Source organism: Vidua chalybeata, chromosome 10, assembly GCF_026979565.1.
Source record: "Vidua chalybeata isolate OUT-0048 chromosome 10, bVidCha1 merged haplotype, whole genome shotgun sequence".
Taxonomy (NCBI): Eukaryota; Metazoa; Chordata; class Aves; order Passeriformes; family Viduidae; genus Vidua; species Vidua chalybeata.
Window position 1 is genome coordinate 8,886,582 of NC_071539.1, and position 28,000 is coordinate 8,914,581.

The following is a 28,000-nucleotide window of genomic DNA, read 5'->3' on the forward strand; positions in this document are numbered from 1 at the left end:
AGAACCCTTGTTTCTCCAGGGAGCTGCAGCACTGGCAGAGCTGGAAACAAAAGCATCACTTGTCCTTTTCACCCACTAGCCCTCAAGCAGCCCAGGGCTGGGGAAGCAGCACAAGCAAGCCCCAAGACATTGTGGCACAGGCCCAGGGCACAGCCCAGGCTCTCGCAGCACCAGTCCCAAACAGCAGCGCAGGCAGCCTTCTCCATTCTACATACTTTATTAGATTCAGAGCTGGACAAATCACAAAGTGTACAAAATGGAGACCACACTACCAGAAGCAGGATTGTGGGTTGCAGCAGCATTCCTATGGCCCAGAAGCATTTGGTAGAAGTGTGGAGAGGGCAGGCTGGGTCAGGGAGCTCTAACTGCCAACTGCATTTGAGTTCCCCAAGGACAAGACCCTGTTCACATCCTGACAGAGCTCAGCTGACCCACACTCCCTGGGACAGTGGGGCCACGTCTCCAATTTGTTTGGAAAGGACAGACTGGCTCAAGCCAGCAGTGGGTAGGGGTAAATGCTCCAAGGACCTGAAATGCTGTGCCACCCACATACACACCAGCAAGAGCCTAAACCCTCATCATCCTTTTTGGTCACAAACCTTCCCATGGCAGGACTCTATACTGACAACTTTGCAAGAAATAAGGTGGTGGTGAGATCTGGTGAGCCCACCATCTTCCTGTGGTGGGGGCTCAACAAACTCACCACCCCAGACATCTCAGACTGGCCAGCAACATCTACCACAACAGCAATAGCTAGTACAGAAGCCAGGGTAACTTCAACTCAGATTTGTCCAGTCTATGTTTAGGTCTATTCTACGAGTACATATGCACAAGAACTTCAAAAATACTAGGATATGATGCAAGTAGTGAGACACCAACAGAAGAGGAGTTTAATGGTGGACGTTCCCTAGAAAGATCACGAGAGGATGGGAGTTAGACTAGCCCTTGCCCACCCTGGGACGGGGAGCAGGAGGCTGACTGCACCCCTGCACACGACTGGGCTCTGAACTTCATCTGCAGCGTGGGTGGTAACTTGAACACAGGCAGGCGAGTCCACTCCCGGGGTGAGCCACAGGGTCTTTCAATCTGCGTCGAGGGGCCAGGCAGACATCTCTGAATGTAGCTGAAGACCGAGGAGAGGTGGAGCATGGCTTGGAGAAGAGGGAGCCCGCCAGCCTGCTGGGGCTAGCATCTGGTCTCATAGATCCCACTCCTGCCGATGTACCTCACCCATTTTATCACATCGTGGTCACTGTAGTTCAGCTTTGGCTCAAAGACTTTCAGGTAGCGCACCTTCAGCCCAGAGGGTGCAAATGGGACCTATTGAGAGAGGGAAAGGCAACAGAGAGCATTGGAATGGGGGTAAGATGCTCTCTGTACACAAATGCCAGAGGACCCCTGAACAATGCATCTAGAAACAGCTATCAAGAACCACTTTTCCCTTCCCTACTCCCTGCATGCATGGTGCCAGACTCCTGTGGCTCTAATGGCAATTTTCTTCCATTACCTTTACCATCTGGCTGACCTCACCTGTCAGCTTGTCACAGGCGATGCTCAAACCTGCATAACTCCCAAGGGGGACTGACAAAGCTTCTCCAAGGTTGGGTGCATCCTGAAAGGCAGACAGCTACTCACCTCAAAGTTCATGGAGATGGGAGGTCGAGCCCACTTCTTCTTGTCATTGGTGGGCAGCAGTTCAATCTCCGCACTGATCTGGGATTCCTTCATTCCAGCCATACGTTTTATCCTATTGGAGAAAGCTCAGAAGTGAGAAGGTGCCAGAGTTTTTGCTCCCCATCACTACATAATCTCAGGGCAGACAAGAGCACTAAACAGACCCCGCCCCTGCAGGCCAGCCCCAACATGCTCACTTACTTCCAGACAATGGCATTCTCACTGGCCTTGTACTTCGCCTTCCCTTTCATGCAGATGACTTGCACTCCACTGGTATTGAGGGGCGTCGGGATCCGGACCTGGAAGGCACAGTCTGGTAAGCAGGGGAAAGGAGATTGCAGCCTGGGCACTCTGGGCAGTCTCAGATGGTCTGTCCTGCACCCCTTGGACCTTCTCTCTCCCAGCTCAGGGCCCAGAGAACATCAGCTATCACAAGGCATCCTAGGCTAGCTCTCCAGTTTCTTGCTTTGAAGTACACATTCACAGTTCCATAATATACAAGGAACAGGGCCGAGATCGCCACGCTGCAGGAATCCTGGCTAATGTTGGGAAGATGAGCTCAGGAAGGATGCCAGGCATTGCAGCAGGCTCTGGACAGCCCAGTCTTGCACCAGTAAGCATTCTCAGATGGGGACTAAGCTGCAAAGCCACCCCTAGCCTGTCTTACACAGCTCACAGCCTGCTGCCTGTCTGACATACCATCAGATCATGCAGACAGAAGAACATGAAATTTTCACAGTGGCTGAGGAATTAAGTGAACAATTGCTGCAGGGATGGAATGAGGGCCCTGCCAAGGCAGCTGTGCACCTCCCTACTCTACAGCACCTCCTTCCCACAAAACAGCAGCACCAAACATCTAAGAGATAACTCAGTTCACTTTTTTAGCCCTGATCAAGCTTGAAGACTCATCTGTGAGGACTCCACCACAGTGGACATAAACTAGAGGCATGACTTCCAGGCACAAGATACCACAGTTTTGTGTTTTTTTTCTCTTACCTCTATCTTCTGGGCCAGCAAGGAAGGTTTGAAATTTGATTTGATCACCACCTTCACTTCCAGCTTGGTCCGGCCCACCTCCCGCACCAGTGGGATCACACGGAAGGGAAGGATAATGTCCTTTGTAGTTCGGTATCTGCAGGGATGGAAGCTACAGTGAACTCTGAGGAGGAGTTAACTCCCTAAGGCCTCAAACTGTATCACCCCCCTAAAGAGATAGCCTCTGAATATGCCAAACAGCTTAGAAACATCATCCCAAAAGGGAAACATGCCAGAAGGAAATAGCAGTTAAGATCTGTGCTGCTGTAGGGCAGCAATGGTTTCTTGTGTCTCAAGTTTTATATCTGGTTCCTGCCAACAGCCTTGTTCAAGGACACCAGTGTTAAACACTAAAAACAACAGATACAACAAGCTCAAAAGCAAGAAAACCCCATCCAACACTATGGTTGTGGCAAAGAAAACTAAACACAGCTGGGCTTCCACATTTGTAACAGATGGATTTGTGGGACACCCTACAGATTCTACTCTGAAAAGGAGGTGGTAAGTGTGTATTTCTTAAGTGCTCAAGGGCTGCAAGTCTGCCTGGGAGCAGCAACACTACTGTAGCAGCAAGCAGATGCCAACACCAGCCTGTTCACCCTCCACCCACAGTACCTCATAAGCTCAAATTCTCCATCTGGTGGAATGAAGCTGATGCTCCTCTCGGAATCAAACTTGCTGAGCCTCACACACTGGTGGAAAGTGCAGTCATCAATGGCAATTGACTGTTTGCCGCTAAAAACACAAAACAGTTAGAGAAGCACAAGTTGCAGTTCTGGTATCTTGGTGCAGTCAAAATCTGTCCAGGCATAAACTACTCTACAGAGCATGTTGCCATCGCAGGTGTCCAGGAAATGGGGAGGCAGGGAGAGATTTAGGGGACAGCAGCCTCTTGGCTCAGACTTTCCTTGTTTCACCACCACAAAAATCGTATTTCAGAAAGCTTGTTTGAAAGAATTTTCTCCGTCCTCTCCCCAAAGAGGAGAGAGCTTAGAAGAGCACCCTTCTGTCATAGCCAGCAACACAATGCTTGGGTCTGCCTGCCAACAGCACTCAGTACTGCAAAGGCAACTCTGCCAGCCCAAGTTTTCCCACAGCACAGTTCAAAGGAGAGAAAACACTTTCCTGTCCACAAAGCTATCCCACTGCCACACAGCCAGGAAATGCCATGTTCAGAGTCTTCCTGTTCAGAAATCTCTTCACAGCTGTTCATTTCCACACTGCCAGCAGGTGGTTTGATTCTGAACCAAATCGCCAAAACCATGATATTGTGACATACAAGTCTGTACATCTCTCCTAAAAATCTGATGAGCTACCACCTGTCTATGTATGTGCACCAGCCTAACCTGCCAGCACTGAACTTGTGCCAGGTACTAATTCCTGAAAATACTAGGCCAGCCAAAACCCCTCAGCTACTGAGAGGGACCAGAAGGCAGGAGCAACAGAAGAGGCAGCAGTGTACAGAAGTGCAGCAGTGTATCACTATGGTATCTAGGCTGCCTCAACTGCTGGAAGTAACAGGACAACCATGCCAATATGCCAAGATAGTGTGAGAACTACAGCAGGTTTAGCTGTCCTAGGAAGCACCACTACCTACACAAAGGGGAAGCAGACTGACTGGCTGTCTAGTTACACAACCACCAGCAGTCTGGTTTGTGCTTCAAAAGGAGGAGTTAGTCTTTCCTAATCTGTTGCCCAGATGACAACCAATGTTAGTCAACTGATTTCTGTTTCTTTGCAAAACAGATGAGAAAGCCCTCTGCCTAGGATTGCTCCAGGTCTCAGGCAGCATTACTCAGGGTTGGCCTTGCCACAAGCTAGATCCCAAAAACCAACTAATAGCAACTGTCTCTTCTGGTCACCTCATAACTAAATGTTTCTGGAGAGTAATGTCTCCAAGCTGGAGATAATCACAGAACTACCTACCAAGAATCCCTGTTCATCTTACTTCTGTAACTCAAAAAAATAGCATATTTACTAGCAAAGGCAGTTGGCACAGGAGCTTTGGGGCAGTGTACCAACTCTTCAAGGCCTGTGTAGTTGATATTTTCACTAGAGTAAATCCTCACTGGGCCCATCAGCCATCTCAGGCCCATCCATTTTACTAGCTCAATTCAGGTACAGGAAAGATGGCTTAAAGGTGACAGTGAAGCGATAGCTCTTGGCTTGGTTCTGAAAGACAAGGCAAATAGTAGCTCAGCTCCATTTACAGGAACCATCATGGAAAGTGTCTGAGATCCAAGTTACATGCACAAGTCACACAAAGCAAGAGACAGAGGGAGAGCAGAGTGCACACAAAGCTGAAGTAGATTATCTACCTTCCCAATTCACTGGGGGTCAGCAAAAAAAAAAAAAAAAAAGACAACCAAGAGAAATACAGATGAGTTGCAAATGGTTAGTGAGAGGAAAGTGGCAGTCTTGTTGCTTTTATCTCTTCATCCCAAGCAGAAAAGCTGGAGAAGGCGTTAAGAGCTGTTTTCAGCTTCACTGTGGGTACTGACTGAGATGAAGCTGGGAGGGAGGGTAGCTGGGCTCTCAGAAAGGATGCTCCTACTCACACAACCACTGATCACCTGTAATCAGCAGGAGGAGATTCTCCAGTCTTTGTTCTACTTTGTGGGAACAGTCCAGGTAAAGCAGGCAGAGGGATTCTTTCACTATTTCTTGGGAGTACTGCTACTACTTTTATGATTAAGAGTCTCTGCACTAAGCAAAACTGCTAGAGATACAATTCTAGGAAAATCAATCTTGGGGAAGTGTTTCCAGGTACAGGAACTCTACACTTAAAACTATGTCTGAATCTTAATACTTAAAGAACTGTAGAGAAGCCCTCTGTATTGAGCCCCTCAGGATGGTAGCTTGCATGACAACTGATCTACCCAAAATTAGCAGTACCATCTGAAGGGAAGGAAAAAACCCAGCTTTCAGTCTGTCAGATCAGAAAAGCTATTAAGGGCTGCCCTTTCATAAGAGTCCCTAGTGGCAAGTGGTCTCCAGGTCCAAACCTCTTACCTTTTCCCCGTTTCATCCGCAGTCCCTTTGCCCTGTTTTTCAATGACAATCTTGTCATTCATGCCAAACTTGCACTCTGGCATTCCACTCAGATAACTCTTCATCACCACTCTGCCAGAGACATGGGCACTCAAAACCTGACCTGGTTAGAGAAGATCACAGTTCAGAACGCTTACAAGAGTCACCACTCACGAGCCCTGAGCAGAAGGATGTCAGCTCAACACCACCTACTTACCCTGTGGGGACATTAAGAGATTCACACTCTCCAGCACATCAAGAAAGAGTTCATTGCGACGGTACTTGATTCCTTCACGTCTCCATCCAATCTGTCCAGTCACCTGGCTGGTGATTTGGGACTGCTCTTCCTTGGTCTGAAGAGAAGAAATGACATCTTAGACATAAATAAATTCCTCTAAATAAATTCAAAGACTAAGAAACCTTGCTATGAATCTAAGAGCAAACACTTGCCATTTACTACACAAAAAAGTTTTTGTCACTTAGATACAGGAGCTGTGACACCTCACATGATTTAGTCATTCCCTCCTCGGAACATCAAATTCTATGCCTAACCAAGAATTTGCCATAGCAACAGCAGGGAACATTGTTCTGTTTTGCTATCAAGTCCATTAGGCCACTCTTAGTGCAAGGAGGCGTGGGCTCCACCAACGGCACTCAAATCATATCTCAGACTGTCACATCAATCCATATTAAGCAGAGAAGCTTAACATGAATTGATGTAGCAGTTCACACCCTTATCCAACATGAAACCCCAGGGCCACAGAGAGCTCATCCCCAAGGCCTGTTTCTTGATAACTGCAGTCATAAAAGTTACATACCAACACAGACCCAAAATGCATCCAACGGCACCCAGGCTCTAAACCTCTGAAAAGTACCAAGGGCTGTGCTGAGAGGCACAGAGAGATTTCCTACCTGATGCTAGAGGTGGGGTCCAGTCACACGCAGAAAGTCAAGAAGTAGGTGTATAGTAGCAAGTGCAGTGTAGACATGGTTAACAGGCAAGCAGGTCAATAGCAAGAGAAGGGAGGAAGGGAGAAAGAGGCAGATTAGGCTTAAGGCTACCTGAGGACAGGAAAAAAGCAGGTCAGCTCTTTGTTAATTAGGTAGCTAATTAGCACAAACAAGATGAGTCGTTTTGACCTTTAGCGCCCTGCAGGAAACCCAGCACTCCAAGCAGTGACATGAATTTTCAGACTTGGCCCATTATTGACAATCCAAACACAACGTGGAGCAGAGGGAGAAACAGGCAAAATACCACTCCAAATAATTTTTATCTGCAGAACAGACTCATGCTGTTGTTCCTAATGCAAATCCTAGATGTCTATCATGCCACAGATGCCCAGATGATGGGAAATAAGAGGTACTTTGGGTCCTGTATAAAGGTATTCTTAATTCTGCTATTCCACCACAACAAATGCACAAGACACAAGTGGGTTCTCCCACAGCAGCCCTGCAGTAGGCCCACAGGGTGGCAGTACATGATCTCAGCTTCACACACGCGCTTGCCACAGACATGGTCAGTTCCTGAGCATGCACAGGCACTGTCTCATCATCTAAGAGAGAGTTTTATACTCCCCTGAGAACTGCCTAAGTGTTCAATACAGTACACAAAGTAGCTCTCTTGTCTGTCCCACAAAAAAGCACTGTCTTGTTCAATGCTTTGTTCAGGATTTAGAAGAACACATGTTCCCAGTGCTCTGTCTTCCAAAGGGACGTTGATTATGTAATGACATTCTCATCTCCTGTAACAGCAGCAGTACCCTGACCTGACATTACTCTGTAAAGTGACTGGATGGATCTGGAAGCAGCTGCTGAAGTTGAGACCACCCAGCAGCATGAGTATTCCTCAAGGGAGGCACTGAAGACACCTGGATCTGGAATTTCTCAGGAGCGGGTGCTTCTCAGAACTGAACAAATAAATCAGCTAAAATGACCCAAGAATACCCACCTTGTGCTGAGTTGCCAGCATGCCGACTAGGTTAAAGACAGCCAGCTACCAGCAGGTTTCCTGGGATCTTCCAGCTAGTGGTGGCCCTCTGCCCACTTTAAAAAGTAAGACCAGCATTTCAGCACTAAAATATATCTATGGTTTGTGGAAACACTAAGAGTTGACCAACTCACACGCCCAGAAATCACTTGGAAGGGAAGAAAATTACAGCGTACATCTATTTAGTGAAGTCTAGAAAAATGCAGATAGCATCTTAACAGTGAGAACAGTACATGAAGCACAGCTACCTCAAGCTGTAAGAGCAAGGTTTAGCCTCTGTTGGAGGAAGATATTCAAGTCAATGGCTTCATCAGTTCTGCTATAGAACATCAGCACAGCCTGCAGTCCTGCCATCTGAGTAGTGGTCTACTTCAATTGTAGGGACTAGAAATAAAACTATGTTGCATACCAACACCTTAAAAAACCTGTGTGGCACATCACTTAATTCCCAGAGCACACAGGTATTTTCCTTGGCAAGCAGTACAGCAGTTTCAGACACACTTTCAAAGAGAGTAAAACATATCTTGCATTTCAAGATTACCTGCTCTGGAAAGATCACTGTAGCCATACAGGGAGGCATTCAGAGCACAGCAGCTCAGTACACCTCCAATCTTTCATTGAAAACAAAGTCAAAAAGTCGAGTTTGGAAAATCTGCCATAAGTGCATTTTGCTCCTTAAATTCCTCAGGACACAAGCCCAAGGAAAGTATCACCAGGAACTACGTGAAGATAGGGAACACAGATGATAGGCCATATGATTCAGAACCAGATTTTGGTCCTGGGTATCTGTGTGAACTGGCTCTAAATCAATGAGGAGCAGAAGGCTAGAAGGACCAGAGTAGAGAGCAGACAAGGAAATATGGCACGTACTGTTTCAACTGGTGCCCTTGCCATCCTGTGCCTGCAATGGATTCATTCTGGTTTTTGAGCTGGGCTGCGCAAAATTCCAGTATTGAGCAGAAGAACTGCTCACTTGTGTAAAGCTGAAAGCCAAACTCCTCTTTGTAAGGAAAGGGCTAAACCTGCTGTTGAATTAAGCATGATGCTGTGACAGTGGTTTGCACACAAACAAGCACAGAAGTTTGTTAAAACCAACAAAAGCAAAAAAAAAGAGCAAGGGAAGGAAGTGAGTGGGGTGGTTAGCTTTGAGTTTTCCTAGGAACAGGAGCTGATTCAGCTGTCTTCAGTGCTGACTGTCCAAACTGTCAGACTGCAGAAGGTCAGAGATTTACACTAGGGCTCATGATGGGGATTGAGACCGGATGCATTCACATCTGGCCATGTTGCAAAACAGTTTGCCGTTCTAGCGGGAAATATGTTGCTCAGGGGCAGCTTCTCTCTCTCACCTCCTCTTGAAATACAGTTAGTCTTGCTACTAGATTAAAAGTTTAAAAAAGAATTCTCAGGAAATCAGTGCTGATGAACTGAGTTGAAACAGAGCCTCCAGAGACTGAACTCTGCTAACCTAAACAAGAACAGTCACCATGCAGGCTCTTGTTTAGCCCTTTGCTTCTGTTTGTAGCTGAGGCTGAAGCTTTACTCTGCTACAGACTGCCTCCCTACGGACTCCCAGCTTTTTTTTTTCCTGACTCATTGCTGTGCAGGGGAGAGGACTAACTTTAAGGCTAAGTTATTGACTTATAAGTCCTTATTATTGACTTGCACAACTGTGTCAGATGGACAAGGTAGACAAGATTCCTTGGAGACATGAGAAACAGACTATGAGTTCCCTTTGAATTCAGAGGTTAAGCATAAGCTCATGAGACAGGAAGCCTAGTTTTGAGGGCTGTACTTGGAGGAGGATTAGAACTAGTTTAAACACATTCCCCAAACCAGTCCAACTAACCATCTTTTTCCCAACAAGTCCTTTATCTCCTAACTCCATGTAAACTTTGTTGCAAGGGTTAACACTATGCTAAAAGCACAGCAGATATTCTCATCTCTAACCTAAGAAAGCTCAGGCTGTACTGACACTGACCTGCAAGGATGTTACAGGCAGAGACAGAGCAACATGAGCTTCCTGACTTCACAGCAAGATTCACAAAGCTGAAGAATACTTCATTATAAGGCAGGCATGAAATCCTGACAGCTCTGGTGGAGAACAGACTTGCTCAATGAGATTTGCATGCAAAAGAACTACTTCTGGTTCAGCAGGTAGATTTGTTTATCCTCTCAGAAGCTGACACAGAGCAGAGCCTGAAGCCAGCAACCATATTTACACGCAAGGGACTGACATTATCCTAGCTCTGGGCTCTTCCTCCTGCATCTTATCATGTGCCAGAGAACATGAGATAGCATAGTGCAGGGACACCTAGAACAAGGTGCTACACTGAGATACATCCCTGCAAGGGTGTTCTCAATCTATTCAGGCACCTTGTTTCCATACGGGTCAAATGGTTAAACGGTAATTAAGACCATACTCTCTTGAACAGGTTTAACAAAAATTAACCAGCAGAACAGTGCTGTACCCCAAATTCTCTGATTACCTGACTCTTGATGCCTTGCTGAGTGATGAAAGTCTTCAGGGCCCCTGTTTCAGAGTTCTGAGGATAGCCAAAGTCCAGGATTTCTACAAAAAGGTAAAAGGTTAGTTCAGAGCTACAAGGTATAAACACATCAACTAGGCTAACTGCTTCTATAAGGAGAGAGGCAATTAGTGCACAGATACTGCTTACACACTGAATTCCTGGATAAGCTGCTGTAGCATTCCTTACCAAGGGAAAAGAATCGTTCTTGCTACACTGAGCTCCCGGAGCAATACTTTGGAGATGAGGGGTGATGGAAAGCTGTGTAAGTGATGAATTTGCAGTTTTTAAACACAACCAGACCTCAGGACTAAGCATCAACTAACTTAGACATCTGCACAGGGCACACGGAGGAGTTTTTCCAAAAACATCCAAGGGACAATAGAGAATTTTTTCAACACCGCAGCAATTTTATCTTTGCAGCTTTTTTTTTTTTTTAAGTTTTGTTCTTATGAAGATGTAATAAAACCAAAGCCTAAAACAACAGCTGAGTAGTGGCACTGCAGGATGAGTGTAGGAGGGAAACAGATGTTAACTAACACAGGGCACAGTACACACCTACTCCCCTCAAAGAGGAAGGGAACAACCCACAAGAGATTTAGAGGGGAAAGAAGACCACTAATGTGATACTGAGCAACACCACACTGGCAGGTTTGACCTCACTGTGCCTGCAAGGAGGCAGCAGTGACTGACCAAAGCAGAGAACAGGCAGTATTTTGGTCTGCCATGAGGGAACAGGGAAAACATCAGTCACTGTGATCCTTGGCTAAGAATCCCAGGACACACACGTGTGGTGCATTGTCTGGAAAACAAATTGAAACATAACTAACACAAAGTCCTCATGATATGTGAAACGGGGGCAGCTTAAGGGCAACCTCCACAAGCAGGCTGATATCACAAGCAGCTGAAGGAACGCTATTATTAATCTGTGGCGAAATTTGGAGCTGTATCAGTGGGGGAGGTAGGGCTGGGACAGCGCACACTGGGTTTTATTGATTTCCATCTGCTCAGAATTGAGCCCAAAAGGCATCTTACTAGGGGCAATCAACTTAAGCCTGGGATGACTGCTTCCATACACTGCTAGAGCCACCTGGGCACCAGCTGGCCTTAGAGATGGTACTGACAGTCCTCTTGATATACCTCAGGGTAAGGAAAGCCTGACATCTACACAGGATCCCCTCAGAAGCTGAGCTCCAGTACCAGTTGTCTCAGTCGTACAAGTGCACAGCTCCCAACATCTCAGGGAAGGGAATCAGCACAAGGCTATGGACTTGAGGTACCATTCACATTTGCAATACAGGTGGCATTAGAAAGCCGAACAAGTAATTTTGAACTCTGCCACACACGTTAAAAATACTTAAAGGGTTATTACTACATCATACTAAGCTAAGGATTTCAGAATGACCAAGTACAATAGTCCACAGTGTATAAGGGAAACATCTCACCATCCAGCAGCTCATAGATCAGCACGAAGTTGTTCTTTATGTTCTCCTCACTGATCTTCCCGAAGTAGGCAGTCATCACGTCACACATCTTGTAAAGAAACTCGAATACCATGGCAGCATTGACATTCTGCTTGGTGACAGCAGCCAGCCAGATGTTGGAGCGCTTGACATGGAAGAAACTTGTGCGGGCGATGTTGGTGACAGGCGAGCGCACCTGCTGCCGTGCGTGGATGACATTGACGCGGAAGGCGTCCACGGCATTGCGCCTACGAAAGCACCACCAAAGACAAGTCAGCACAGCGAATGTGAAACCAGCTGGCTGCACAGCTCTGCTTCTGCCATTATGGTCAGACACTGAGCCACACACACCAAGCTCACCTAGGGAGAGTGCCTGGGGATGTCTCTAAGACGGCAAGTAAAGGCTCTGAGCAGAGTTAGACACTAAATTCTAGGAGTTCAATTCAAGGAGTTTAAGTTCAAGGAGAGAGAGTGCTACTGGTCTCTAGAGAGCTTTAGACTACAGTGGAACTGTAGTCAGAAGGAGAAGCAAACCTCCATCTGGAGTAGGATGGCACAGAAACCTTCCCTTCAATTAATTTTGACAGCACTCCCAATTGACTGTCATAGCTGGAAACAAACACATTAGCAACGTATGGCTCAGAGAGCCAAACACCTGATTATTGTCTATTCTGCATGCCCAGGCCTTCACACTCTTGCCCCAAAGCAAGCTGTAGTCTCCCAAAATATGTGTCAATGGCAGTTGCTCCCAGACATACAACCAAGGAAAAAACAGCAAAATTTGCCCAGGCCACCCAAGAGATGTCAGTGCCCAGGTACACTCCAGAAGGGAGCTTTAGTTCTCAGATCCAGTTCACCTCCATACCCCACACACCTTGGAGGACAGGCTCAAAGCAGCAGGAGGATTAGGATCACCGTTTGCTTTCCAGTTACATGTCACCTCAAGACTGCTCTGCTTCAGAACAGGTGTCCTGCATCTGGACTCAAGAGTCTCCACAGTACAACATGTCAGCAGTACTGCATGGTCCAGGACCATTTACAGTCAAGGGTTCTGCCCCAGTGCTGAAAAACTGCTGAGCAAGCTGCCCATAAGTGCTGCCCTCTTTGATCCAAACTGTCTGTACACTAGCAACAGGGAAAAAGCCCTCCTTGTTACACAGGGAGTCCAAGTGACATTCTGGATGCCAGCTCTTGCACAATGGTCTCCTTATCCTGTAACTGAAAGTCAGAATAAACTTCCCAAATTAAGTCCACCAATCCTGAGAATACAGGAAGGAAGCCCAAGTGCTTTATATACAAGACCAAAACTTAAAGCAACAGTCTACACACAAAGCCAAGACTCATCTAGTCGTGCTTTATTACTCATACTCTCAGACTCTCTGTAGAACAGGGGGTGACTGCAGCATCAAGGCCATGGTACTGATTATGCAGAAACACGTTTGAGAGCAGACAGTAATATCATCCTTGCAAGCAAGGATACAGGCATACAAATGCTTGCAGGCACTGAGGGTTGTCAACAATCCAACACACAGTTCCAAGTTAGAAAACAAAGGATATTCCAAGGAACAGCAGGTGTTTGCTCCTTGAAGGTCTGGGGACATATGTAGACATTTCATCAGTAAACATGCTCCCCCATAAGCAAAATTCTGGCTTTTGAGTACTTCTCAGGTTTTATTGCTCCAGAAAGTTTGTAAGTTGGAGTTAAATTAATATTTCATTTCTACTTTAGTTTTTCCATAAGAAAGTAATTTAATCTACTATAAAATAATACCTAAAGGCCCAAATCCTCCCCTCCAGTAAGCCTTGCAAGGAAAGTTCAGCTTGTTCTGGAGCATTAGCCCTCCCAGCCTCAAGTTCTAACCCGCTAAAAGGAGCACCAGAACCAGTCACCAGACAGGTGCACACTAGAGGAGAAGCCTCAGGTCAGGGAGGCTTTGCTAGCACACCAGGTGCCCACTGTGCAGTGCCAGTTGTGGCCTACCACGCGTCTCTTACCTATTGCTACAGCAGCCAATGAGATGGGATGGACAGAAATGGCGCCAGCGGAGAAAGGAGGAGTGACAGCAACAAGAGAAAGGGTTAGAAACACACACACAAGGCACAATGAATCCAAAGAGATAAGAAGAGACCAAACAGCAACCCCTCCCCCTGCTCCTTGGCACAAAAGGCCAAGGTGGTATTGGATGGACAGTAACAAGCTACAGCAGCAATGAAGCCCTCACAAGGTACAACACTGACATGCCATGGTCAGGCTGTCAGCATGGACAGATTTGTGTTTGGCTGAACTTTAGGGATAAGTGGGCATTTAGTCCAGGTGAACAGCACCTGTATCACAAAAGCGATACCCAATCTGCTCTGCTAATATAAGTAGCAGGCCTTGGTGTGGAAAAACCCCAAAGCCTCAATCAGAGGCATCGCCTGGGGACTGCAGAGTACCAAGTATCTTCTTCCCGGTCTGCCTCAGGACAGGGCTACAAGTCTGGGTGGGAATTTCTGTGACAGTACTTCTCATTTGAAAATGTTTGGATTTATACTTTCTGGTTTGGTCCAGCCAACAGGAAATACAGCAAGTTTGATAGAGCTGGAGCACATCTGGAGAGATAGGGCACATCCTACAGATTCAGACACTGCTCTATCCAGCTTGCACTTTTTCCTTAAGGATCAAGAGCCACGAAGCTGACGTGATGTATTAGAAGCTCAGAAACCAAACACCTACTACATTTAAAGTGCATGCAGTTTGTCATGTAAGCTGCTCATTTTCAAATAGCTGAAGTTTTATTACACAGCTGCATTCTTAAACGCAGGTAGGTTCCTCAACGACTAAGTCACTGAAGAACGAGGCACTCGAAAATTACAGCAGAACCCTCCATGGTATCCTGAATTATATGCATGGTGTTTTGCCTTTTTTTTTTTTTTTTTTTAATAAGGCTGCTTATACATGCAGCTAGCTGCTGTATGGACAGATGCGCTACATGCACCAAAGCCATTCTAAGTTGCAAGCACAGAAAGTTCAAGTTTTGTGGTACTTCTGCCTTTAACAAACTCAAAAGAAGGATATCCTCGATGTAATGACCAAAGTGACAAACATCTGAGCTATGTGCTTTTTAAGGTCCTTGAACTGCAAGGGGAGGTGTTCTCATAACCAAAGATGACCTTTAATATCCCCCAGCTCAGAAACTGAGGCTTCAGAATGCCAAAGGCAATGGCCAAGACTCAGAAGTCCTATGGGTCAATCACTCATGAAGAGAAAGAGCAGTTATGCTCTTTTCCTATTCAACTACCTCCCAACAAGCAGGGTGGATTCAGCCCTCAGTACTTCAGAACTACTGCTTAGGATCTAAGAACTGTATAGCACGCTAGAAGTCTATCACTCAGCTGTTTGGTTAGAGAGAGAACTCCTACAAAGTTGAGTACAAGCTACAGTATCATAGCTATTCCTTTCCTTACCTCCCACTGAGGGTTAGGATATTAAAAATTTTAAACAGACCTGGCATTAATGCTGATGTTCATACTAGGAAATGGAAAGACTCTCAGTTTCTTGATTACACAAGATGAGACACAGCCATTTTATAACAACTTTTTGTGTAAGGCTACACGTTTAAAAAAATCGAAACCAGCACTGAAGGCCTGTTTGAGAAGAAATCCAGCACCTTGGGTGCAAGTTCGGTTAACAGCCAACACCATCTCCACCTAAGTCACAAGAATGACACTTTCACAAGAACTGAACAAATGATTTCACTGAAAGGAACACCAACTCCTCAAGTACTAGAGAAAACACTGGAATATTTTGGCACTCTGCCAAATGAAAAAGTTAAGATAGGATCAGGCAGGAAATCCCATTTTTTAGCTTTGTCTGGCCAGCCAGCAGGAAGTACTTTATCATGTACTGAACAATAAGGCACTCACTCTGTAAGAGAAATGAGCTAAGATAAAAAGCAATAGAAGATCATATTAAAAATACCTAGTTTGCTCCCCAGTTTGCATCTCTACAGCCATAGTGCCATTTAAATCAAAAGGCCTTCTTGAATAAACATCAGTTTGAGAACAGTCTTGTAAGTGTTTCAAGTTTGCAAGCCACAAAATATTTTTGCCAGAAACTGCAGTTAAAGTGTCCCTAGCCCCCACCTGAAATATTCTCCAAAGTTACCTATAATCCAGACTGGCTTGGCTCAGTCACTGTGATACCAGCTTTACAAAGTCAGTCCTGTCATATGAGTTGCTCTGAAGAGCTTCAGCTAACAAGTACTGAAGACTGGTAAGAGTTTGTACAGTAGAAAAGAGGCAAAGCATCATAGCCACTGGCTTTCTGCTTGAGAAATACAATGCTTCCTTGGCTCAGCTAGGTGTGGAAGCCCTGGAATAACTCAGTCAACCTCAGAACAGCTTCTTCGCCTTAGCTGACCTAAAACAAGCCAAGAGACTTAAAAGCTCATTAGGTGAAGTCTTATTACAGACACTGTGTTGACTACACCCTTGATGAAACAGTACAGGCCTTGACTAGCTACTGCTAGTTCTACCTCAACTTTTAACCTCCACTAGACAATCCATAACCAGAAGGGACATACTCTTCAGACCAGAGTAGTCTGAAGGCAGACTGCCTTGATTGTTTTTTGTAATTTATGTTATTTCACAGCACATCCTACCACGAGTCATTGTGGAGATCTGGTACAAACTACTTTTTCCTAAATTGGCCTGAAGGCTCTCTCTCACTGAACTTTGAATTAGCACCTACCACAGCTCTGCCTCTATTAGCTCTGTCTTAACTCTACCAACTTAATTACTAACTTCCACGTAATGCCTGACACTAGTGAAAACCCACTAGAAAGAGTACTGTTGTGCACAAAACCTTTAAATTTAAGGTTTTCAGCCCAAGCAGCACTATCACTTACAGTTCCCTACAGCACTATCGACTGCCTACAATACACTGTATTTTTAGTAAGATGCCTTCTGGAAACTAGCAAGCCTAAGGGTTGCACAGATCCATAACATCATAGCACTTGGGGGAAGTGTAACAAGACACCTACAATCTACTGAAGGTTTTCAAGACTTCCCACAACTTTAGTTACCCAATGAATGTAAGCTTTTCACACTAGGCTGCATACAAAGCTGGGGGACAGAAAGCCAGCTGTAGCAGTACAGCCATGGCTGCTATGAGATTGCTTGCAAATAAAACTTTCCAAGACCACAGTCTCCTGTATGCCTGTACTTGATTTTAGACATCAGTGCCTGAAACTAATTCAGAGCCCTGGCTATAGTGTGTGGCAGACAGTTCTCACATTACTGCTCCTGTAAAGTTTTAGTGATTACAGTGAGGTAGGCTCCCACAGTGGCAGTCCATGCTGCTGAAGCATTTGGAATAATGGCCCGATCCTCACCATCCAAAATAAAGTCCCAGGTTTGGCTGCAGGCCATCCTTCACTGTAGGTGACCAGGGCTTAAATTTCTTTATTCTAAGCTAAGCCTAGAGCAGCAAATTGAGTTGCAGTCTCACATGCATGCACAGCTAATGCAGAACAAAGCAGCCCTGGATTGTTTACTGCACCAAAATGAGACAAAAATGCAAAAACTGGGGATGCAACAGAAGCACTTACCCGATGTCATCCCGGTAGACACGAGAGATTAAAACCTCTCCTTTGTGATTATAGATGAACAAGCCTCCGATCATGATGGAACTTTAGTCTTCACTTCCCATGTTGCTTAATACCTGAAGCAAGAAAGAGCATTTTTAAGTAGGCTGTACAGAAACAATTTGTAGCCAGGACTAATACTTAAAATTGGCACTGAAATAGAAGCTGTTTTACTTCTCATTCCAAAAATCAGCGCAAACAGATTAAGCCTCAAGGACAAGTATCCAAAACATACCTCTTGAATGTGAGAAAAAACACAGGCCTACAAAAAAACCCACAGAACTACAAGAAAATCAAAGACCCCTTACTTCTACTATAAAGTGTCTATCTCCCTAAAGACTGAGCTACAAATCAGACATAATTCCTAAGTCTTTTTACATGCAGTTCATACAAATGTCTGACATGTCACCAAGCCTGTCACCACACAACAGAGGGATCCTAGCAACAAGTACATCTCCGTTTATTACCACTTTTATATAGTTTTTACACATCAGTGTAAGAAACTTTGATAATCCCTAGCAGCCATATCGAGTCACACTTCAGAATTCAAACCGAGAGCCATCTTGCTACAAGGTACCACTGGAGTGCTCACAGTCATGACTCATTTGAACTGGGAGATCGTCCCTCAGAAGTTACCTTCTTAAACTGCTAATTTTCTCTTTCTTCAATGGAAGATTGCTTTGGAGAAAGCTACAAAGCTCTCTCCAAAGACATTAGATATTATTGATAGGGTAGACATTGCTGATACAGAAGACTTTTTAAAATATACAGCTACTTCACCAGATCCCATTCCTGGAGTCTTATGCACTCCTATTCACTTAGGTCAAAGTCATAATACCCACAAGCAGCAACTGCTTGGTTGGCTTAATTCCAAGAAGAGAACTACAACCCTCACAGGGCAGGCCTTGGGTGATCACACAGGAACTGTTTCGTTTGGGCACTGCAGAGCATTAGATAACAACCATCTCCACAGTGCTCTTTGGGTGGGTTAGCCTACACCCACTAGTACGGGCTGGGTAAAAAGGATAGGGAGAGGCCAACCTAGAGACAGATGCTGACAGTGAACTGATATGTGCCTGCTCAGGAACATTGCAATGACAAAGTTGAAGTGACCCAGACTTGGATCACCTCAAAGGTCAGGAAAAAAAGAGAATACAAAACCAGTGCACACATCAGAGGGAATAAAGGACTTCTGGATTATCAAGAGTAATATATCCTCTAGAAGTTACACCAAATAAAACTACAGTAGCTGCCCATCTGAAGGAAGTACTGCAGATGTGAGTTCTGTGCTAAACCAAGGTTTACAGTGTAGCCACTACTTTTAATTTCAGCAAGACAAGAAAGAAACTTTAAATTTCCTAAGCCTTTACATCAACATTTTAAGCTACATCTAGCGAGTCCTCAAAGAATAACACTACTCCTCTTCTACAGGTCTTCAGCTTCCAGATGGCTGCTTCTGCTTATTAATAGCAAAAAAAAAAAAAAAAAAAAAAAGAGCCCAAAAGTCAGTTAAGTCAAAACAGAAAGACACAAGCAGTTTTCCCAAAGCTCTGTAGTGAGCTTTCTGGCTTTTATTCCAAGTATCTCTGGCTACTTGGGCTGACTTCTGCCACTTGTCAGTGTCTTCTTGTGGCACTGTCACCAACATAATTTCAGGTCTGAGCCTCCAATTAGCACAGAACAGCTTTTCAAATATATTTTTCTTCCATTCCCAACCATAACACTTCATAACTTTGGGATACAAGTATTTCCCTTACTTCTAAGTCTCTGTAACCAAATCTATTAAGACATAGGCAGCTCCAAGATTCCCATGTAGTTAGAGAGGGAAAAGCCTTCTGTGGCTGCTCACTGTTTTGTGACCAAGGCTACAAACTGTAGGGGCAGCAACATCAGCATCCCCACAGCAGAAGACAATCCCACTGGTCAACTAAACAAACCAAAATTCTCAGACTTAAGGCAATGGCTGTACCACAGACTCACAACTACTTACACAAAGCACACGCAGCCCTAACAGGCATGAAAAGACCACGGAGAGGCAACATGGAAGGCTGAAACCCAAAACATGGAGAATTGAATACAACTGCCCAACAAGACAGGCAGATGCTGAAACATTAGCAAGGTCATTCACACAGGTGAAACAATTAAAAAAAACTAGAAACATTATGACAGTGAAAGCAACTTGTTGCCCACTCCAGAAAATTCTTTCCTATTTACTAGTTTTTTTCACTCCAGGTAAGAAACAAACATGTGTTTTCAGACTTCTATAGTGCTGGCTTCCACATTTAGATACAGACTATTACAAAGACTATTACAAAGATGAAGAGTTCCTGCATTCTCTTTAAGACTTGCATTGTATAGAGCAGCTTCCTGGAAGCTTATGCAACTGGCCAAAGCTGGATCACAAGAATCCTACAAACCCTTTCCAGAAGAATCCTAGAAAGCACATCCTAGTCTTAAAAAAAAAAATAATCTCCCTCTGGGTTTTAATGCTGCTTAAGTTATTTGTTTCACTATTTTTAGTATAAAGGAAATGTCGGCTTTGATAAGCAACAGGATCAGACATGCAGCATAGACAAGATAAAGCCTTTTGCCACCATGACAATCAATTTTGAAAAAGCCTTGATTTGAGTATTTACTGCATTACTATAAAACTTGTAGAAGATTGCTGATCAAGCTTTGCATTGAAAATTACAAGCCTTCTCTTAGGAACAGCTACAAACTTTAAATGTTGTCTGAAGCAACGATGCCATGCTTTTTCATGTTAGTTTAGAACATAAACTTTAACAGCTTTGCTGAAGTTACAGGCAAAAAATCAGCATTTTTAATTGTATCACAGTACCAGGCAGCAGAGTCAACTGCTTCCTCATCTTACATGTTAGTAAAAGCATTTTTGATGGAGTAGATAGATTATGATTCAAGGGCTTTTAGTCTTCAAAAATTCATCAATGCAATGAAATGCTAGGCTTTTTCCTTATACAAAATATCCCAGGAGGTGAGTTCAAGCTTCAGACTGCCCATGTGAAGTTAGCTCCTGGTTCCACCTTCATTGGCACATTTAAGAGCTGCACTGGTTCATATTGCAGAGCTACAGGTGAAGCCAGAATTCCTTTGCTACTTCATCCACACACCTCCTATATGCACCATTGTACAGCTGTGTTTCTTGGATTTAGGGTGCCATTCTGTAGTCCCATCAGCACCTCTTTGGTCTACTTTGATCTACTTTACCCTTACTACCCTGAATACCCTCATATCTACTCACATCCCACAACTACTGACCAGGAGTGCTCTTACTGCAAATTCTTGTATGGTACAAAAGAGAAGCATGCAGAGATCTGCCAACCACCAGCTGATTTGTGCTTGCTGTAGTACACTGGCAAAACAACTCGATAATGAGCTTGCTCAAAGTCAGAAGGGGCTGCTCTGTGCTACGTGAGGCCCTGGTTAACACCTGAGTTGTACTTTTCCCTACTACTACAGATTTGGCCACAGGATCAGGACCATTCTGACAGCTTGTTTTATAAGGGCAGCCAACCATAGTGAGACACGCACAAGCATTATTTCACATGTAGCAGCAAAATGCCTCCATATGAGTTATGATTCACCTCAAATCTGAAAGAACCTACAATTCTACAGCTCTAAAAATTAAACCCGAATTTATATTTAAGTAGAATTTATTTAATGATTTCTGTCAGACAATTGGTAAAGTGTTTTCAGGTACCAACAAAGTCACATGGGCTAAAAATGGTGACTCTGTAAGGAAAGAGTTTTAGATGACCTACCCAACTGTACCAGCCACCAATCAGTTCTTTGCAGTAGCTGAAGGACACAAGCAGTATAAACCTCCAGCTGCACTCCCATCTAATGGCATCAGAGAACAAGGAAGTCTCAATTATTCAAGGTATTTATCACAATTATAAGCCGATCTCCCTTGGTCTGCTCAACTTTTGCAGTTCAGCATCTTGAAGAGTTCCAGGCACCACAAGCAGAGACAGCACAATGGTATTAACACAACTTCCAGCAAGTTCTGTTTGGTGCAGGGTTGCTCTTGTCAGCCTTCACCAAGCTTGGCCATGATGAGAGTTCAGGAAACATGGACAACATTCCAGTCTTTTGTTCACAATTTGCATTACATCCCTCCAAGACACAAGATCAGAGTGACTGCACTCCCTCCCCACACAGAATTACTTCCATCAGCTAATGGAAGCATGTCCACACAGCTGGAAACTCAAGAGGTGGAGTAAGTAGCCCAGAGATCTATGAACAGAGCAGAAAGCTATACAAAGGGCAGAATGCAAAAGAAAGTTGCTTAAAACTCAGCAAGAAGAATGGCTCTTCAAGATGACAATGCCTCTCCTTGAAGTGGCTGGAGTGAAAATAAGCCTGCTTTGTTTTGATCCTCCTTTGTGTTTCAAGTTTCACAGATACTCCTTTCAACTATTTCAAGGTTACATTCCAACTAGAGTGAGGATTTTAGTGGTACAGTTCAGACACAGCACAATCTTCCACATATTTTAAAATAATTAATAGTTTTCTTTACAGATCACCTGTGGAAGTTAAAGATCCTAGTACTTGGTTAAGTTAGTTGGTTAAGCAGTGGTTAAGAACTGCAGGGAACAGGGTTGAAAATAATTTGAGACTGACATTCAGTGACTCATGGCTGCTGGAATCAGAAGGCCTCAGAATAAAAACTCCAGCACAGGAGATGGGTTCATCTGCTCCCTGTGCATTAGGAACATGACTCAGAAAGCATTGCTCAATCAGCTTTCAATGACTCATTCTGTTCCTCTCCAGTCAGCCTTTCCTAGGGAGCTTGCTCTACACTGTTGATGAGTTTCCTCAGCCTAATATCTCACTGTCAGACACAGCTTAAGAGCAAAGCCCACCATTTCTTCAACTGTTTACCACGAAGTGCCTGGAAACCAAGATGACTCTAGCTGAAACCTTTGGGTTAATGATCCATCAGCTGCATTTTCAGAGCTTTGCAGCTTCACTCCTTCTGTTTCACTAGCTTGAACATATGGCAACCTGCTCCACACTGGTAACTACAGACCTGTTTTCTACTTACAGTGTGGATGGATTTATTCTAGTTAAGGTACAGGGATAATCCACATGTATGCTGAATTCACACCAGTTGGTGACTAATCATCTTAATTTAGGAACAACAGCCCTCTCCCAATACACTCTGCATTCTTCAAGCAGCTACTAGGGTAGATGTAACATCTGAATGCAGCTCCTACAAATACCTAAGGCCTCCTACCAAGTGCTCACATTCCTAAATACTTCCATTGCAACCCATATACAGAAAAGGAGCATGAAGAACATTATAGACAGACCACACACTTATATACATGCTTATAAACCCACCAGGAGTTAAGATTACATGGAAATTACTTTTCAGAATGCATTTTCACTCAAGTGAAGATGAGAGCATTAAAATATACCTTTAGAGCAATTGTGGCAAAGTTATAGCATTAAGACACCAACTACAAAAAAAAAAAAAAGTACATGTATAAAAACAAAGACTGGGATATAGATTTTAATGCATTTCAGTAGTTACAGAAGAGAAAAGCAGCAGGATTAACTGGGCCTACAATGACTGACATGGTAATATGCACTTTCCTAAGAATCACACATACTTGCCCCAGATCATGTCTCAGTGCTCCCACTGGGCAGGGAATGTGCAATAAGAACCCCTCTCTTAAACAACCAAGAGATGCTGGAAACCCCAGAAGTCAGTCTGCAGCAGGAGAGCTGCAGATCATAACCAAGAGAGTCCAGAGAAAGATAAAGACAGAATAAAGCACAGTATCTGAAAAACTGCTTTTGTCCACTGATTCTATCATAGATGGAAAACGCTCTGTTTTATTATCTCTGATCAAAAAACAGGTGGCTCTCCAAAAGTCAGACTTCATCCTTTCAGTGTGCCACCCACTTGGAATGCATGGGTGAAGTCAGGAGCACAAGCTCAGGCAGCAGAATCCTGTTGCTGGACTGTCAGTTTCACATATTGTGGGATACAAGTGGCTGGACTGGGAGCTACCTAGTGAGATGAGGCACTAAACCTGCATTTATCAAGTGGAGGTACAGCAGCTCCATCCTGCAGCATGTGAGAGCCCAGCCTTCCTCTTCCATTTCCTCTTCATCAATTCTGACTTACAATAGCTGTAGGAAAATTAACAACACACAGCACAGCGCTTTCTTAGACTAAACAAGGCACACGTAAGGAATCAACTAACAAGCACAGTTTGTTCCCTCTGCAGCTGTTTATCTGCAGCAATTCTTTCAGAACCACCAGGGCACACAGTACCAATGCTGTAGTTTCTGTTCAGAGCATCCTTCCATGGTCTCTCTAATTGAGAAGCCACAGCATCACACCAGCAATAAGACACAACTGCAGTATCAGTCATTTGTTCATTAGCCTATGAAAGACTAAACTGAATTGTAGCCTAAATACCAGATATTGAAATGAGTGATTTTCTCCAATACCTTTGTCCCATAACCTGAGGTCTTTCACATGACACCACACAGACCATTAACCCTTCCCTGCACCAGCAGACAGTGGTAGCTTCAACCTATACCATAAACCTTGAAACAGTTCTCTGCCTTTTGTAACTGTATTTGCACAAGTCAAAACAAACAAACAAGCTGATCTGCTCAAATTTGTTGCTTAGGAAAAACAGTGAATTTTTACTCAGTTTTCTTCAGTGGTAAAAAGAACATGGCTGCAGTAATTCCAGTTTCACATGCAAGGCAAGAAGTACTTGTTCTAGGTCCAATAGAGTTAGGAACTGTCTGAAAGAAATGTGTCAAAATATATAGCAATATAATGCGTTTACAGCCTAATTGTACCAGAGTTACCATAAATTTTGGGTGTATATTGGTATTTCTGCCTCAGGAAAGTACAAATACTGTTCTTTGTATCCTTCCATGCCAGCTTCTCTAAGTCCAGTGTAGGCCAAAGTTGAGGAACTCTTGAGCCAGGCCTGTTTGCTCTCATGGTATCTACTCAGCAAATCCTCTGTGTCCTCTCTTCAGAGGTGCACTGGTGACACAGCAGCTCAAGAATAACTGCTCAGGAGCAATGTGACTGCAGCAGTTCTTAGGCTGCCTGAAACAACATAACTACAGTTTCATATTATCACCCCAGCTGTGCCAGGATTTGATGAGCACCAGCAGCACTACCAGTGAGCACATCTGTCCATCCATTTTAGGAGGCAACTTTGGGATCAGCTTTATTTTTCCAAGCCAGCTGTATGGATGATACTCTTACCACAGTCCAAAAAAGAGTCTGGCACTACAGGTGGGGAAAATAAGTCTTCAACCAGCCACTGACTGAGGCTGGATGAGCAGATGTCAGGACTGCTGCTAACGTGTAGAGCCCTTTTGGCCACAACCCCATGTGAGACAGGCCATGAGCTTCATCCTGTACCATCCAGTACAATATACTGGTACCAATAAACACAAGTTGATCAGTAGTGAGCCCAAGACTCAGCTACTTGGACTTTGTCACTCCCATTAAGGGGCTGAAAGTTTCCTACAGCACAGACATCACTCAGTCTGAATGCAAACAGGAATGCTGATTTCTGTAATCTACACAACACATCCAGGAAACAGCAATCACAAGTCAGTTAATAAGCTGGTGTAAAGCAACCAACCCCTTTAGTAGTCTATTAAAAGACAGTTTGGGTTCTGACTTAACAGTAAGTAAGACTTCTGTGCATTAATGAGCTTATCTAACTAAGCAGTTCAAGGTACATTAGCTGCTGAGTTTTTACCCAGGAAGAAATCAGGAGAGGTACTGAAGGCAAATCACCAACTGCAGCCATTTCTGCATTCCAGAAATCAGTATGATCTTGGACAAGTGACAGCAGTTGAAGCAGGAGAGGGATCAGGCTGCTCTGGCAAACGGATGTTGTTGAGAAAACCCATCCTTTCAGCTAGCAGTAGCCATTATCAACCCAAGACTTAAGGCTAAAAACAATGCCATTACCCCACCAGCTAATCTGAGCACCTAAGCTTTGCTTAGATGGCTGCATTAGCCACTTTCCAGGAGGCCATGGGCTGCTCTAGGTTTTAAAGAAGAGTAGCTGCAATCACTTCATCTGGGGAAGACAGGCTGCATAATTTACTTAAGGGGCATACCCTGAGCTAAAGAGCTCCTGAGATAAACCCATCAGTTTCAGAGAAACTGTTCCTATTTTAAACACAATCCCATAAATCCCCATAACCAGTGGGCAGGAAGAGAAGCACGTTCTCTTACCAGGCTCTCCTCCTACAGCCCACTTCTGCGTGCCATACTGCATGCAGCCAGTCTGAAGAGTAACAAGAGATAAATACTAACACAGGGAAACACAAGAAGCTCCCTTACTCCAGTAAAACATCACACATACAGCATTTAACACACCTCTCAGCAATACTTTGAGCCCACCCTGATGCGAACAGCCCCAATGCCTTTTTCTATTTCTACCTGTTCTACCAAAGCATTTCTAAAGTCAGTTTGAACTACTTGCTTTTCACTCTTGAGCTAGAAACCTGAACAGTGATTTGCTTCCTACGCATCTTCTAACAGAAGAGGTTAGAGGCACAGAGTGGAGTTTGAGTAAGAGCTTGTATTCTGCAGACCATTAATGGTCCAGGTGCCCTGATGTGTCAGCTTTTCTCTCACTACTCTTACTGGAGAGCAGATAACTGCATTTCACATTCTGTGCCTCTGCCTGCAAGCTTTTAGCTGAGCTGCTGACCTCCTGCCAAGATCAAAATAATACATGACTTGCCAGTAACTTTTGACTCAGTAGGTCACTCACTAAAGGAGAGAAGCAGACTCTGCCTCATAAACCAATTATATTTTAGCACCACAGGCCATCCTCCAGTTGGCCCCAGGAACAGCCTTCAAATACTCTAATGGTCTTCAGTAGAATAAGCTTAGAAAACCAGTGCAAGACATTGTGCTGCAAAAGACAGTCTTGACTTTACCTTTTTTGATGCAGGGATGAGGCAAGAAAAGTTTACTAGGGTTGCAGGAAGTTTCTTTATAAAGCCTGTTTTGTTTAGTGACTGTTGCTCAAAAAAAAAAAAAAAGTATCAAACAAGAAGGCATGTCCAGTCCTGTTTCCCCTGTTTTTCAAAGAACTCAAGATGTAACCCCTCACAGCTTCAAGATTCAATTCTCCAAAAGCCAGGACTGTGCTCTTTTGGGAGGAGGAAGCAACTGGCCACGATACCCTTCAAAGACACCCCAATGCTCTCCCTGGAACATGGCCACTCTGCAGCCCAAAGAACACCAGGTATCTTTGTCACTAGATGTCAGTAACATGGCATTTCCTACAGAAGAGTAGTGATGCCTCGCGTCTGACAGGAAAAATATGGAACAGTTTGGCAGCATCTCTTCAGATTTGAGATTGTCCCTCCAAGCAAAGCTCACAGGGACACACAGAGCTTTTACTATAGGAAAAAACAGTAGCTACAGCTCTGACAGCATTCAAGTAAATGCTGCCCAACCAAACACCATCATGAGCCCATATACAGTTAGAAGCTTGCAATACCGAGACTTCCAAGCCACAGAAGCCGTCCAGACTCACCTATCTGGGCAAGTTCCAGGCTCAGATTTTGGCAGCCTGAGGCTAAAACTTGATAGCAGCTTTGTCATACTAAAGCAAGCAGAAAACACATCGTGCACTCACACAGCTTATGGAGAGAACACTAGACCAAAACCAAGTCATTTCCCAGTGGGGAGAGAAGTCAACTGCACTGGCTGATAAACACAGGCTGTGCTTCCTGCAGTTTTACTGAATCCAAAAACCTAGTCTTGGGAAGAATGGATGTGGAAATACATCCAGAAAAGCCGCTGGATAGGAGCCTGCTTTAAGCCTCAGAATAAGCAGTTCGGCATCAGCAGCGCTGCGTTCTGCCTCAGCAGGTTTTCCAGGGAGGAAGCAGAGTGCAAGCCATGACCCAGCTAATTCACGTTTGGATCGGTAGTACAGGCAAATAATTTTCAGTGAAGTTCCAACCCGATCCGACTGAAAGAAAACCTTTGCTCAGGCTGACCTGACGCATCGGTGCCGGCCTTCCTGTGCCACACACAGCCCGACCCTGTCCCCACCCTCCCCCGGTGCAGCACCGCAGGGCTGCCACACAGGTATTCCAGCCAGAGAGCTAATTAACAGCTGTTAATAGCCCCCCCTGAGCCAAAAGCCATGTACGAACGAATGATGGGGTCGCCCAGCACCCCCTCAGAGGAAGCTGAAGCCCTCCCGGGCGGCTCTGCTTCTCTCCCACCCTCCCGGCTCCGGGAGCACTCTCACGTCCCTCCCAAGGGCAGCCGGCGGGACACCTCACCCTGCAGCCGCCTCCCCGCCCCTGGGCCTGCAGACCCCAACCCCCAACCAGCGCCCAGGGAGCCGTCACCCGCAGCAGGTCCGCCACCGCCCGGGCGCGGCCGCAGAGCGAGCCCGACCGCAGGAAGCCGCCGGGAGGAGGGACGGGGGCCGCGCAGCCAGGCGGGGAGCGGAGCGCCTCACCTGCCGCTGCCGCCGCCACCGCCACCGCCGCTCGCCGCCCCGCGCCCAAGATGGCGGCGCCGCCCCCCTCGCCCCGCGCCCCCCCCCGCGCACTGCAGAGACGCCGCGCGCGCGCCCCGCCCGCCCCCGCCACTGCGCC

At 45.1% G+C, this 28,000-nt stretch overlaps 1 protein-coding gene across 1 annotated transcript; it reads right to left on the bottom strand.

Annotated features, from left to right (window-relative positions):
* Nucleotides 1-198: 198 nt before the first annotated feature.
* On the bottom strand, nt 199-27,941 carry AP2M1 (adaptor related protein complex 2 subunit mu 1). Its single transcript, XM_053951517.1, has 11 exons — nt 27,862-27,941; nt 17,306-17,418; nt 11,697-11,962; nt 10,213-10,295; nt 5,957-6,092; nt 5,722-5,863; nt 3,325-3,444; nt 2,671-2,806; nt 1,876-1,973; nt 1,636-1,747; nt 199-1,320 (listed from the first exon to the last, which is right to left on the bottom strand). The coding sequence occupies exons 2-11, from the start codon at nt 17,377-17,379 to the stop codon at nt 1,186-1,188; spliced, it is 1,302 nt and encodes a 433-aa protein (XP_053807492.1). The 5' UTR covers nt 17,380-17,418; nt 27,862-27,941; the 3' UTR covers nt 199-1,185.
* Between the last annotated feature and the right edge of the window lie 59 nt (nt 27,942-28,000).

Excerpts from the sequence above, each read along its gene's own strand:
- AP2M1 (XM_053951517.1), bottom strand. The coding sequence starts at position 17,379 with ATGATCGGAGGCTTGTTCATCTATAATCACAAAGGAGAGGTTTTAATC. Across the intron at positions 3,445-5,721 it reads GCGGATGAAACGGGGAAAAG|CGGCAAACAGTCAATTGCCA; the intron begins GTAAGAGGTTTG and ends TTGTGTTTTTAG. Across the intron at positions 2,807-3,324 it reads GGAGAATTTGAGCTTATGAG|ATACCGAACTACAAAGGACA; the intron begins GTACTGTGGGTG and ends CCATCCCTGCAG.